Source organism: Vipera berus (assembly GCF_964194415.1).
Source record: "Vipera berus genome assembly, chromosome: 2".
NCBI classification, from domain to species: Eukaryota; Metazoa; Chordata; class Lepidosauria; order Squamata; family Viperidae; genus Vipera; species Vipera berus.
In genome coordinates, this window is record NC_138203.1 from 242,431,019 (window position 1) to 242,446,672 (window position 15,654).

General features: G+C 38.7%; 1 protein-coding gene across 1 annotated transcript in view; it reads left to right on the top strand.

The window, feature by feature from the left end:
• Nucleotides 1-496: 496 nt before the first annotated feature.
• The window catches only part of LOC308661523 (protein SSUH2 homolog), a gene marked incomplete at its 3' end in the record, with an annotated part of 45,660 nt that continues 30,502 nt past the window's right edge, over nucleotides 497-15,654 (top strand). Inside the window, exons 1-5 of the mRNA XM_081316471.1 lie at nucleotides 497-626; nucleotides 963-1,023; nucleotides 3,753-3,877; nucleotides 11,897-11,959; nucleotides 13,074-13,171. Of these exons, the coding sequence (XP_081172597.1) occupies nucleotides 507-626; nucleotides 963-1,023; nucleotides 3,753-3,877; nucleotides 11,897-11,959; nucleotides 13,074-13,171 (467 nt within the window). The 5' untranslated portion in view covers nucleotides 497-506. The remainder of the gene's footprint in view (nucleotides 627-962; nucleotides 1,024-3,752; nucleotides 3,878-11,896; nucleotides 11,960-13,073; nucleotides 13,172-15,654) is intronic.

The window sequence follows — 15,654 nt, forward strand, 5'->3', positions numbered from 1 at the left end:
CAAAGGGGAAACCAGGTTCACTTAACAGCCATGTTATAATTTAACAATTGCCGTGATTCACTTAACAAATGTGGCAAGAAAAGTCGTAAAATGGGGCAAAACTCACTTTACAAATGTCTCATTTAGCAACATAAATTTTGAGCTCAATTGTGGTCATAAGTCCAGGACTACCTGTACTGAAATCAAATGGATATACTCAGGATTAGAAATTCTGGGATGCAATGTTTTCAAAAAGACGTCTCCATTAGGGCAGCCAATTCTGAACCAGTGTGTCAAAAACATGTTATTGCTGAAATATGGTGTTTGGCACTTATTAATGAAACATGGCCAAAACCACTAGCCAATGTTCTTCATAGATGATCATTGTTCTCTGCCATTGGGGTTGCAAGGCTTAAGTCATCAGCTTCAATTTAGTCTGTTTTACTGGAGATGCCACAGACCAGATGCATATATGCTTTAGAATTGAATGTGTGCTTGCTGTCTTGTTAATTCCCAGGTTCCCTAGAATGACAGATGACATGGCCAGAAGTGCACTGCTCAGTTTTGTCAATTCCAAATGTTGCTATGGCAACAGAGCTGCAGGCGAGCTCCTCATTCAGGAATTGAAGCCACAGACCTTCTACAGAGTGAGTGTTTTGGGATAGGTTACCAGGGAGTGAACAAAACCAGGTGAGGGAAATCAATAGCCTTGCACAAGTGAAACTTCTGCAACTGTTAGAAACTAGAAAAATGTGATGTTTGTTCAGACGTTGGACTAACTCCTGAAGCCCTATAGGGGTAAACAAAATGCTTTAATGGCCTCAGTGACATTTTTTCCAAAACCATGTTGATGATGGTAGACAGGGTGATCCAGAAGTGAGTTAAAATGATGTCTCAAAAGATCCAAAATAGAAAAATAATTCTTTTTCTCAGACTAAGATTTCTAGAATTAACATTTGATGACAAGTTGTGTTTCTCCACAGTATCGACTGGAAACCTTTAATGAAACAAGAGCATGTGAATGGACATTTGAGCCTTATACCAGTAAGTAAACATTTAAAGAGATACATTTACTTCCAACCAAATCTTTATAAAGAGTTTTTGGCAGAAAAGGGTCCAGTAATTAAATGCAACCTGCGCATACCACTTATAAACTATCATTTGTATCTAAAAACACAAATGAGCTTAGGACTCCCAGTTTCCAAATACATACATGTGTGGAATTTTGTATCAAATTCGTCCAAATATGGTATTTGATTCAAATCCCTGAAAATCCCAGTTTTATTTTAAGAAACAATTTATCATGAACACCTATGAGAGACAATATTCAAGGAGGTAGTTTTCAGTGGCATAGAATTAGGAGTATGTGTTGGTAAAGCAAAAAAGAAATCTCTAAATTTCCCATTAATAAATACCAGACATTGATATTCCAGGAAGGTTATCGCCAAGTACTTGCTCAGTGATAAACCAATAAATGATAGGATCATTGTTTATTAGAAATAGTGGATGTCCAGGAAGTGTTAGTACATAATACGTATATGCATTACAGTTTTCCATTCAGTAGTTCTATGCATGAAAAAGAAGATTAAAAAATGACATTAAGTAGTTATCATAATCTTTTAGAAAGTCTAAGGTAAAAATAGGTAAAAATAGGTAAAAATGGAGTTGAAAAACTAAATAAAACCATTCTTAAGGAAAGAGTCGGTTTGGTCTAGAGCAGGGGTGTCAAACTGCTGGCCCATAGGCCAGTTGCATCATGCAGAGGCCACACCCATGCCAGCTCTGGCAATGCAAAAAAAAAGTTGTGATACATCACAACACATCATGTGACGCGGCGAGTTTGACACCTGTGGTCTAGAGGTTAAGGCACCTGGCTAAAAACCAGGAGTCTGTGAAGTCTGTCAAGTCCCTCTTTAGCCATTAAAAATGACTGGGTGACGATGGGCCAGCCATTCTCTCTCAGCCCAGCTCACCTCACAGGCTTGTTTGTGGGGAAAATAGGAGGAGGAAGGTTTGTTTGTTGGATATGTTTGTCACCTTAAGTTATTTATAAAAAAAATGATAAAGGTGGGATATAAATAAATAAAAATAAAAAGAGTTCTTCAAGACTCTTTATTACTGTGTTTTTCCACCACCCCCGCCCCCATTTTTGCAGCCAAGTACAAGTTCCCTCTGTAAAATGCCATTGATCTAGTGGTGGGATTCAGCTGGTTTGCACCACTTCGGCAGAAACAGTAGCTAATTTTTTGTTGCCCAGGCCCAGAATGGACTTCTAGAAGAGGCATCCACACAAGAGAACTGGTTGTTCACATATTTGAATCCCACCACTGTATTGATCAAATAAAATATTGCAGTATTTTCCAGTCATAGACTTTGTTTCTTCTGTTTCACTGATTTATAAGTTTGGGGAAACATGGAAATCATACCTGTAGGAAGATTAAATTTTGTTAAATATTTTTTCCTAATTTTATTAAAACCTTTAATCCAAATGAATTTCTGTAAGGGCTAGGGGAGACCACAATATATATCAGTTTGCCTGTAACTCCTGCTATACACCAAGAAAAGTCTTGATCAATAAAATGTAATTTTGCACAGTACAATGCCATCTATGAATTATTTCCACAGCCAATTCCAGATGACGCACTAAAATGGATGTGCAGGGAATTTTATGCCATGAAGATTTTCAAGCTGATTCATCAAATTCAGATGATAAATTCTCTTCCCATTTTTTTTTAAATGACTTTCAAGAAAACCTGTCAATATTTGATATAAAGAATAGTATAATACGGGACTGGTTCCCTTGATTCTAAACAAAGTGGGAATATACCATTTGTGAAATATTTTTAATGGTTGTAATTGATGTCATGCAACAAGCCTTACCTTGTCATCTTTGGAACTTGTGATGAACAGTTGGAACTTGTGATGAATTCTTTGTACAATATATTCAGCGGAGACAAGTTTTCCATCTCTAATCAATCTCTGGTCCTACCTGTTATCTGAAACCTTGTTCTGTCTCTCAGATGTATATCAGTAATACAGCCTGGCAAGTAACTTGAAAGTGGGAGAAAGAGAAAAGCAATATAAATGATAGCTGGCATAAATCATTTTGCTGCCTGATACAGAGCAACAAATGAACTTTCTCTCTTTCCTCCCAGTCAACATGTATTGTGCTCAAAGAAAGGGAAATTCCAAGCAAGCTTTTCTGTCCATCACTAACAATAAATATACATCCAGTCTTTGAGTTTAATGGTGCCATTATTATTATTTTGCTGTCTTCAAGTCAGTGTTGACTGCTGGTGATTGACTGAACAAATCCCTGCAATTTTCTTGCAAGACTTCAGAAGTGACTTGTCACTGCCTTCTTTCTAGGGCTGAGAGAAAGTGACTGGCCCAGGTTACCAGCTGGTTTTGTAATCAAAGCAGGACTAGAATTCACAATCTCCCAGTTTCTACCCTGCTACAGCCAGGATGGCTCCCTCTTAGTCCCACATCCTGGATAAAATGATGCAAGCCTGTTGAATAGATTCCAAGATTTTGTTGCGGGTCCCAAATCTATACTCTCAAGACAATAAAATAATGTAATGCAATAAAATAAATGCAATACTATGGATCAGCTACAGTATGATAGATATAAAAAAATGATAGGAATGTCCAATGAGAATAAATATAATTCAAAGATGCACTTTTAAAATGTTAGTTTCATTGATCACAATGGATTAAAAAGTACTAAATCTTTTGTTGGATTGTAGCATATATTTGTTTTATTTTATCAGATGCTTTGGTGGATGGTCCACAAAATGGTGTATCTCCTCGACCTTGGGATATTAAAGTCCAAGTTCCACAGATGTTTCAGGAAGACACAAAAAAGTTTCGTGTTCCCCATTCTTCTTTACTCAAGGTAATTTTATCAAAACAAACAACAAACAAACAAAACACCCCAACATTTGTTAAAACCATATTTTGATTAATGCCAAGGAAACTTAAACTAGTTGTAATTGTAGTACAAGTAATGAAACATGGTTTAATCTTCTTGCCTCTTGCATTTAAAACAGTGATAGGAAGCTGTATATTATAGCTGAGTGTGGCTCAGTAAATCTTCCCATATGGCTCATGAATATTAAGTAGAATCCTAAATCCTGATCTGAAATTTTGCCCTTAACAAAAAGTGCTATTACAGAAGGCCAGGTGGTAATGTCTTTCTCCTTGTAATTTTACCAAGTCATGGTAAAATTACAGCCATGGTGGCACAATGATTAGAATGCAGTATGGCAAGTAACTCTGCTTACTGCCAGGAGTTCGATCCTGACCGGCTCAAAGTTGATTCAGCCTTCCATCCTTCCGAGATCAGTAAAATGATTGTTGGGGGCAATATCCTGACTCTGTCAAGTGCTTAGAGAGTTCTGTAAAAGCACTGGGAAGCAGTATATGTCTAAGTGCAATTGCTATTGTCTACTTTTTTCCTTTTTTTATTTAAAAAGTTTTACAATACATTTTAACTTTAATCCCCCCCTCCCCCACCCCTCTCCCTCTCCCCCACTCCCTCCTCCCCCCCCCCGACTTCCCAGAGCTAAATACAGGGCATAAAATCAAAAAACAAACATAAACACCCCTGTTATCAACAATAAACTATAAATTCTATCTCTCACTAGCTCATATAAAATGAGTACAAACAATATTAATATTACAAATAAAGTAGGAAAGAAAAAGAGGAAAACAGAAAAAGATCTTTACTCAAAATAAATTTTCTTAATCCCAGTCCTTATTCATATTAATTTCAAAAAAAAAAAAAGAAAAGAAAAAAAAAACTTTCACCTGCTATTTGCATTCTCCCACCTTTCTCTAATTTCCAAACAAATTCTCAGTTACGCACCAAAAGCGCTTATCTCTGTTAATCTTAATAATCTCCAACCAAACTAAACTATAATCAAAAATAGTTCTTGCATGTATCACGCCAAATGTCTCGCAGTTCCAAATCATCCTTAAGTTCAAATAAAAGTTCAGATAAAAAGAGTATATACAAAAAAAAAAAAATAGGCAATCTCTAAGACAACTTATTGTTAATTAGGAGCTTACATACCCACTCTTAGTTCAACACATACTTTAAGTCCATAACCCTAATATACTTTTCTAGCAAGCAAATAACATCAATCTTAAATTGTGTAAAATATTAAAAAAAAGAAAAAAAACTTTCTTTCTCCTCTATAATAATTTTACTCCATTGACATTCTAATCTAAAAATTTAATCAGCAATCTTAACGCCCCAAAACTTTTGGAGCACCTCTGTCATGACCCCCAAAACTTCTTTAGACCGTTCTCCTCCTACATCTTCACTGTAAGCACACTTTGAAGATTCCATAACTTTCTGCTGGTCTTGCTCTCGCTCTCGTCTCGCTCTTCTTAGGGCGGCACGCGTCATCCTCTGGCCTCCTGCAGCAACCGATGAAACTGTAGCTTGATCCCCTCCAACACCATTGTCCTCTGTCTGTCTATCTGCAACATTTTGAAACTTTCCCACACCGTATCCTTTTGCAGCTTCCAAAAATGATAGGGGGGTTGCTTTTAACACATTACTATAAAAATCACGTGCCTGAGCCACAGTAACCAAACAATGTCTTTTACCTTCGTACGTCGCCACCAACCCAACTGGAATCTCCCATCTGAACTTAATATCACGTTTCTTAAGTTCCTGTACTAGAAATGCAAAATCTTTCCTTCTCCTTAGGATCTTCGGAGGGATCTCTTTTAAAACCAAAACTTCTTGCTCAGCCACTACCAAATTAGTATCATAAGCAGCTTGAATGACTTCATCTCTAATTACTCTCTTTGTAAAATAGACCACCACATCTCTGGGTAACTTCCTCTGTCTTGCAATCCATGAATTTACACGAAAAACTTTGTCCATATTTCCCTCAATTTCAGATGCTGACTGGCCCAGTACCCCTTCCAGAGCCTCAAAAATCAGCTGCTTTAAATCTTCTTTACCATTCTCCTTTAAACCCCTAATTCTAATAGCATACTGCATCTGATTATACTGAACAAGGCTCAATTCTTCGTCCACTTTATCCCTTATATTTTCATTTTCTAATACCTTTGCTTCTAATATAGAGTTCTTTTGACTGAGATCCTCCACTTTTATATCCAGCTGTAGCACACATTCAGCTACGGATTCAACCGTAGACAAGATGTCCACCCTCATTGCTCTCAGCTTCTCTTCCATCTTCTTCTCCAATTTCTCCATTTTCTCCTCCAATTTCTCCTCCAGCTTTTTCAACTTTTCATCCATCATATCAGACATCAGGTGTGCATGCTTTCCAAGAGCGTCTTGTAAATCCTTAAGCGTCAATACCGGGGGAGATGCAGGAGGAAGCAAAGCTTGCAGTGAGGTCTCTTGCACCAGGGAAGACCCCGCATTCCGAAGAGCTTTAGAAGTTTTAGCCGCCATCTTCCCCCACTTTCACTTATTATGCAGTTTCACTTTAAAGCTATAAAATCCATTGAGCTAGAGAGTAAAAATAAAGAGTCCACTTCACCTTGACCTCCTGTACCGCTCTGCCTGCATCTTGATAATCAAAAGTATTTCCTTTTGGCAGGGGTGGTTGCTAACGCCTGGCTCTGCTCCAAGAATCCCAGAGCAGAGGCGCTGCGCAGCTCGGAGCAACCCAGGCTTCGGGGGGGCTCATCCTTCAGCCGCCCAAGCTCTCAGCTCAGGCAGCCCCAGAGAGCTCAACCCCTACCTGGGGCCTCACCCCCTCCTCTTCTCCCGAGGAGGGGGCTTCAAATCCATCTAAACAGCTGATCGGTGCTGTTTACGATGGAAAAACACAGCTGCGGAGCGGGCAGCCCGAAAACGGCTGTCTTTCGACGTCGCGTTGCCACCGGAAGTCGCTATTGTCTACTTTTTTCATGAGGAAAGTTGTTTGATGCAGTGAAAGGAAAAGAATCACTTTTCCCCTTCATTATGAAGAAATGAGTTTTCCTCTTTCTCTTCTTCTTAATGGAGAAACAGAGTGCCTAAGGTCTAAGTCACTGGATTGCTTTCAGTGGAATTTTACAGAAGGGGATTCCCATCCATTGATGTAACCTGTGTCCTGGGAAGCCATCTAGTTCTTGAACAGGAAGAGTTTGCTGTCCTTGTAACAAGATCTGCTTTCTATCTGGGATATTTTGCATTCCCTCACTCTTTTCCTTCTGGATCACTACAAGATTATTATTGCTCAGAGTTAAGCCATTTCCAAAACATCCCCTTTTGTTACTCCATCATACAGTGCTCGTACAGCTTTCAGAGACCATCTTGCTACTGGTCCATCATGTCACTGAGCTAATTAGCGATGGCAGTTCTAGACATCCTGTTTGCAGTCATTTAAGTGAGGATCGTGTAGGTTGTTAAGCTAGTTGTAGTTAATCTAACATAACCATGATGGTTCCAATTAATGAGACAGATCAAAGAACATTCAGGCATTGTGTATTCTAAAAAGTCTATAATAATGAGAACAAAGCATCGGCACTCATGGATGGATGCCAGAATCTGAATTTTCTTCCCCTGAACACATCGTATCAAACACAATTCCCTCCCTTAGTTTTACATGTCATAAATCACATTCTCCAATTAGTTTAACATGGAAAGCTTCACTTCCTTTCTGTAGCACACCATTCCTTATCTTATTAAAACAACTGGGTTAGCATTCTCCCCCCCCCCAGCTTTGTTTGATTCAAAGCAAAACAGTTTAAAGGAAAAGGCTGCCCTCTTATATTATCAGAGCATAAACATCCAATGTTTGCAGTGTTGACAAACAACTTCCCACTTCCTGCCAGCTTCCCCATTGACTTTGCTTATAAAATTGTAATGACTAGAACTCTAGTGAAACTACCGGTAAGTTTGAATGGTTGTTGAACAAATAGTTGTTAAACAAGAATCACCTATATTGCACAGTTATAAATCAATGAAGTGACTTCCTAGAGAGCAAAAATCTTTTTAAAATCATTTAGATTACAGGGAGTCCTTGACTTACATCAGTTTGTTTAGTGACTGTTCAAAGTTACAATGGCACTGAAGAATGTGACTGATGACCTTTTTTTTACAGTTATGACCTTTGCAGCATCACCGTGATCATGTGATCAAAATTCAGATGCTTGGCAACTGGTTCATATTTATAACTGTTGTTGTGTCCCAAAGTCATGTGATCACCTTTTGTGGCTTTCTCACAAGCAAGGACAATGGGGAAGCCAGGTTCACTTAACAGCTGGGTTACTAACTCACCAACTGTAGAAATTCACTTGACAACTAGCAAGAAAAGTCATAAAATGGGGCGAAACTCACTTAACAAATTTCTCACTTAAGAACAGAAATTTTAGGCTAAGTTGTGATCGTAAGTCGAGGACTACCTGTATATATACCACCTCTGCCCAGCATAAAAACCCCTTAAACTTTTAACATTTTACTCATCGCCACCTTTCATGCATTATCAATCAGAATTCTGCCAAATATCTTCTTAGGAAAACTTAACAAACTAATTGGGTTATACTGTTTATATTCACTCTTGCTACCTTTCTTTTTACATAAAAGGTAAAGATAAAGGTTCCCCCACACATGCGTGCTAGTCATTTCCAACTCTAGGGACCGGTGCTCATCTCCGTTTCAAAGCCGAAGAGCCAGCGCTTGTCCGAGGACGTCTCCGTAGTCATGTGGCCAGCATGACTAGACGCCAAAGGCGCACAGAACGCTGTTACCTTCCCACCGTAGTGGTCCCTATTTTTCTACTTGCATTTTTACGTGCTTTCGAACTGCTAGGTTGGCAGAAGCTGGGACAAGTAACAGGTGCTCACTCTGTTACGCGGTACTCAGGATTCAACCCGCCAAACTGCCAACCTTCTGATTGACAAGCTTAGCGTCCTAACCCACTGAGCCACCGCGTCCCTTCTCTTTTTACATAGGGATACAAAATTGGCATTCTAACAATTATCAAGCACAAAACAGTTGTAACGTATACAGTAAATATCAGCTCCATTCATTAAAACAAACCACAGGCATATTTTAACATTTCTCCAATTTTTCAACATTCTCACCCATTTATGACTTCCTTTCTAACACTTTCCCCACCAAATACTAATGTTTACAATTCCAGTCTTTGATAAATCTCTGTAATTCCTGTGCTGATTTTTAAAATGCTCTTTCCAGCAACCTCTCACTTCTGCTTCATCCCAAATTTTTTTACATTTTTATTTTAAATTCTCTGTGCTGGAAACTCCTTATTTAGCCCTATTCCCCCATTTTCTATGCATTTTTTCTTTCCTTCACAACTGCTGTTTGCTCTGCCTCTTTTAATCTTAACCACTCTTTGTTTTCTTTAGCACTCTATATAACATAATAATTTCTACTAAACAGCTTCCATTTCTTACCTTTTACTCAAATTCATTCTTTTGGGAGAGTAATATTTTTTTCTTTTATTTTTTTCATGCAGGATTGATACTGCCTCTTCTTGCAGTTTCACCACATTCACTCTATTTTATCCATTCTTTCTTTTTCTTTCATGTCCTTTTCCCTCCAGATTCATTCACATATATATATATATAAATTCCTTATTCAAACGCTTTCATTATTCTTGTATTCTTGACTAACTGAATTGTTCATCATAAATAATAAACATGTTTAAGATTTATTTCATAGAATCTTAGACCCATGGACCTGGAAGGGACTGTTGTTGTTCAGACAATAGGTCATTCCTGACTCTTTGGGACCCCATGGACACCAGGCATCCCTATCCTCCGCTGTCTCCTTGAGTCTGCCCAAATTCATGTGCAGTGCGTCAGTGACACTTGTCTAACCATCTCATCCTCTGTGGTCCCCTTCACCTTTTGCCTTCAATCTTTCCCCACCTCAAGGTCTTTTCCAAGCAGTCCTCCCTTCTCATTTGGTGGCCGAAGTATTTTAGCTTCAGTTTCAGTATCTGTCCTTCCAAAGAACAGTCAGGGTTCATTTCCTTTAGGATTGACTGATTCGATCTCCTTGCAGTTCAAGAGTCTTTTCCAACATTAATACAAACTCTTACTCAGTGCAAGATCCACTATAACATTTCTGACTATGACTTTTGTTTTTGTTTCATCATATAGGGGGTGAGATATTACCCCCCGTAGATAGGGCTCGTAACTTGGGTGTCCTCCTAGATTCACAGCTCTCCTTGGATGATTATATAGGAGCTGTGACTAGGGGGGCCTTCGCTCAGGTTCGCCTGGTGCGTCAGTTGCGGCCCTATCTAGACCGGGATGCCTTGCGCACAGTCACTCATGCACTCGTGACCTCGCGTTTGGACTACTGCAATGCTCTCTACATGGGGCTACCCTTGAGGACTACTCAGAGGCTCCAGCTGGTGCAGAATGCAGCCGCGCAAGTGGTGGTGGGGGCTTCCCGATACTCCCATGTAACACCTCTACTCCGTGAGCTGCATTGGCTTCCGGTTGTCCTCCGGGTAAGATTCAAGGTGCTGGTTACGACCTATAAAGCCCTAAATGGCATGGGTCCAGGTTACTTACGGGAGCATCTGCTGCCGGCATCAACTTTCCTTCGTCCAGTGCGCTCCCACAGAGAGGGCCTCCTTAGGGTGCCGTCGGTCAAAGAGTGTCGACTGGCGGCCCCCAGGGGGAGGGCGTTCTCTGTGGGCGTGCCAGACCTTTGGAACCGTTTACCGGTGGAGCTCCGGATGGCTCCCGACCTTCGCTCCTTCCAACGTGACCTAAAAACATATTTATTTGAACAAGCCGGCCTGGTCTGATGGGTTTAGGGGTATTTTAATATTTTGTATTAATTTATTTAATTGGGCTACTGTATTTAATATTTCTTTTAATTTTTATATATTGTATTTTATTGTATTGCCCTGTACACCGCCCTGAGTCCTTCAGGAGAAGGGAGGTATAAAAATTAAATTATTATTATTATTATTATTATTATTATTATTATTATTATTATTATTATTATTATTATTATTATTATTATTATTATTATTATTATTATTATTATTATTATTATTATTATTATCTCCAGCAAAGCAAAACTCACAACTTCATGTGGCAGCCAGTTCCACGGCTAACAGCCAACAAAGTCAGTGAGCCCATTTTTACATCTTAATCATTGTGGAATTAACTCATTTGGCCTGTTCCTTTCCCCCATTCTGTCTAACAGCTCATCATATATTTGAAGACCACAATGTCCTTTAAGAATATAGAGAAGGTCTGGACAAGATTATCAGTTATCATATTTAAAATTTGGGAAGGAATTGACAGGGGGATAAAAAAAGGCCAAATCCAGTTGAATCATCTGTCTATCTCTGCAACAAACCATCATAATGTTGAATTCGAGTCACCTTGAAGCAAGATGGGCAGCAAACCAATCTAATAAATAATATAATACATAAAATAAAATAATAAAGATACGGAGAGTGTAAATTGCCTTAGTGACGCATTTCATCTGGTGGAGGTGTGTTGTTCCCCCTTGATGAAATGAAGAGCCTGGTAGAGTTGTGTTGCTCTGCCTCAACAAAGGCCTGAAGCAGTGCTGATTAGGACCAGCCCTCTTCTCCATTTAACCTTGATTTCAAAACATGAATTGAATCTGCTGTTATGGAGCAAAATGAAATTTCCATTGTACTTTCCTAATTTTAAAAGTCAATGAGATTTGGCTCTTCGATCCATATTTGTTTATGCTTTATTATAAATCCCTACAGCTGCTAGTCTTGCACAGCATGAGGAAAGTCTTTTTTATTCTTTGCCATAATTACTTTACAATAGAATAGATGCATGTTAATACTTGAATTAGGTAAGAATAACTGCCTTTGTTGACAGCCATCCTTGCCTAATTCAGGTATCATCATATACAATTGTCTATTTTAGGTAACCGTATGTAGTATGTAGTTCATTTCTATTTCAGGAATGTCGTAAGTGCCATGGCCAGGGCCGATACAAATGTAGTGGATGCCACGGTGGAGGCAGGGTGAGTATTGATGGTGCATTAATTTGTCTTATGTTCTTTGATGCTAAAAAAAAGGGTATTACACATGCTTACTGTTCAACAGCATTGCTGAGCAACTTAATTCTATTTAAAATAGGAAAGTTGCATGTGTTGCTATTAAAGCCCTGAGTTTGGTGTGGAACTGGTAAAAACTTAATCTCTGAATTTGTCAAGTGATTTTTTTTGTCCCTCCAAATGGCACGAATCTCCAGTATGTCAAGGCAAAGTGAAAAGCATTTATTAAGGTAGGTCAGATCTTTATATAAAATACAGAAACAAATGATACACCCATTTGGTATATGTGATATGTCAGAAAGCAAGTGATCAAACAAATTGATTATATGTGAGAATTGTCTATGGAGATTCTCAGTCGTCCAGGTCATGGTTGTCCCAAAGGAGCTTTTTCAAGAGGCAACTGGACTTTCTTGTTTTTTTTTTCTTTGAAAACATTTCACTTCTCATCCGAGTGAGAATTGAACACTAGAAAACACTGATTGTAGTTAACATTCTACAAGTGGCAAATGTATTTATTATATTACTGCCTTTGGCAGCTGGGTTTTTATCTTTTAGTCTTGCAAGTGATTTGAGGACTTTTGGAATATGTTTTCTATTGTTTAATTGCTGAAAAAGAAATTCTTAGCTTAGAAGAAAAACATGCTTTCCTAAAGCTAAAAAAGAGGCTCAGATTGCCATACCAAAAAAACAACACCTTTTTAAAATGCTAATAATGAAACCTAAAATTCCAGGTAAACATTCTGTTTTCTGTGAACTCAAATTAATTTCATTTCTGTATACAGGGGGTTGGACTAAAAGACCTCCAAGGTCCTTTCCAACATTATTATTATTATTATTATTATTATTATTATTATTATTATTATTATTATTATTATTATTATTATTATTATTATTTTGTTGTTGTTGTTGTTGTTGTTACTATTATTATTGTCTGCCTGAAGAGAATTACAGACTGAGCTAAAAGAACTTCAGCCCAAATCAAATAAAAACCATGCCTTAAGTATTCTGTTATTGTGCGGTGTGTGTGTGTGTGTGTGTGTTTCATCCTGATGTTGTCTTAGCTATTTTGTGTCCCCCATAGATGAGGTGTGTCACATGTAATGGAGCCAGGAAAGCCAAAGCCAAACATTTAAAATATCAGAAACGGTGTCAGATGTGCTCAGGTACAGGTCGCAAAAGGTAAGGACTTTGAGAAAGTGATAATGATGAAGATAATGATAGTAACAATGGTGCTCTCATTTTATACATATATTCATATACATGAATCCATTATACTATTCCCTTTCAGGATTAGCAATATTATACAAAATGAATAAAAATAGAAAGAAATACTAAGTAAAATCAACTGAAGAGAGAGAAAAAAGGAACAGGAAAGAAAAGCAGACAAAATCTAGTTTAGACTAGTATTCATTATATCCCTTCATACCTTTCTATCCCTCTTAACTACCCTTGCTTCCAAAGCATATACTGCTTTTTGCTCTTTAAAATTCTCACTGTCCTCTTCTTGAGGATCAGATCATCTGATCATCCAACCTCAGCTTCCTTTGTCAACCTTTTCTTCTTGATCCACTTGTATGTTTACTGATAAAGGGGAATACTTGTAGCTCTGGGTTAAAATGAGAAGTCTTTCGAGCTTTCTGAGCTTGGTTGTTTTCTTGCCAGCCTTTCTTGAAATATCTGCAAGAAAACAGCCAAACTCAGAGAGCACCAAGGACCTCTCATTAGTATATTTCTTTTGCAATTCAGTTTTCATTTATCTTCTCTATGTACAGATCTTCAGCTTCTGTCAGCAGAGGCCACTCACAGCTTTCTGAGCAGGAACATATGATGTAATTGTCCTTTCATTCTGAGCCTATTGTAAACACACCCCAGCTATGATCCAAAACTGCTGTTTTCCAACTCAAGTCATATTAAATCCTTCAGAGTGGACGGTCACCAGCACTCTGTTCTGTTTTAACGGCTGTCCTTTCTCTGAATGGTTGCAGTGTCTCACATGTCACCTCCTCCCCTCTAGCTAGTCATCACTGATCTGTGAAGGAAGAAACAGTCCCTAAGAGGGAGTGTCCTGAACTGATGGATCAATGGCCACAGGAGCTAGCCAATGAAGACTGCCTGTCTGCATATGTGGGAAGGGCAATCTGATGATATACGTGAAGTACTAATACCACTTTACAGTGCCTTGGTAAGGCCACACTTGGAATACTGCATCCAGTTTTGGCCACCACAATGTAAAAAAGATGTTGGGACTCTAGAAAGAGTACAGAGAAGAGCAACAAAGATGATCAGGGGACTAGAGGCAAAAACATATAGGGAACGGTTGCTAGAATTGGGTATGTCTACTTTAATGAAGAGAAGGACGAGGGGGGACACGATAGCAGTGTTCCAATATCTCAGGGGCTGCCACATAGAAGAGGGACTCAAGCTATTCTCCAAAGTGCCTGAAGGCAGGACAAGAAGCAACGGATGGAAACTAATTAAGCAGAGAAGCAACCTAGAACTAAGGAGAAATTTCCTGACAGTGAGCAGTGGAACAACTTGCCTTCAGAAGCTGTGAATGCCCCAACAATGGAAGTTTTTAAGAAGAGATTGGACAACCATTTGTCTAGTATTGTATAGGGTTTCCTGCCTGAGCAGTGGGTTGGGCTAGAAGACCTCCAAGGTCCCTTCCAACTCTGTTATTCTAATTCTATTTTTTTTGTCTGATTCTGGGTGACAGGATGAAGACCTCAATCTAGGCAATGGTCTGATAAGAAGGAGCTCTGTCTGCATGTGGGGCAAAAACATGGAAAGTGTTTCAGAAGGGATCCTCCTTAATTTTTGGAGACTAAAAAGAGAGGAGGGGAGATGCACTTGATTGATGACAGCCTTGTCTTGTATTCCAGACAAGAAGCACCTCCAAATGAAGTAATCTACTTCATCATTTTAACAGAATCCTGACAGATTGAAAATATTTCTCCTGTCCTTTCTTTTGAATCACCAGAGAACTGGGAGTGGAGGGAACTTCTGAAATGCTTCCCATGCTTTCCCTCACCTGAAGATTGAACTGCCTCTTATCTGATCCTTGTTTAGACTTGGAGTCTTCCTCTATCTCTCAGGGTCATTCCCAAATCCTATTACTGGCAAAAAGCAACAGACTGCTGGCCGTAGTCTAAAGTGAGCACCAGTTCAGCCTCAGTCCCAACCAAAAGCAATCTAGACTGGCATATCTGAGTTTGGCTTAAGAAACACTGGATCCTTCTGAAATGACAGGCTGCAGTTCAGGACTGCTTTATAACCTCCAAAATACACTTCTTCAATACTGGTCTCAGGGTTCAGTCACCCGTTCATTCTTGATCCAATCATCCCTTCTTATATTACCAGACTCACTTTACTGCATTCCACATATTTTTATGTTTCTTCTGATATACGCAGCTTTCATTTCCACATAAGAAAGGAACACAGTCATCTGAATTTTTTTTTAAAAAAGGAAATTATTTCTGGCAATAGAGAAATGCATGACTTTATATCTGAAGTCATACTTTAAGGTAATATTGGTTCATTGCCCATTATCCCTTTCCTGGTATAGAAGATAACCACATAAACATCATGCTGTTTTCCTCTTTTCTTTGTAACTGCTCTTCAAGGTTTTCTCATTACCTCAGTGTAGCAGCCATCAGGTAGCT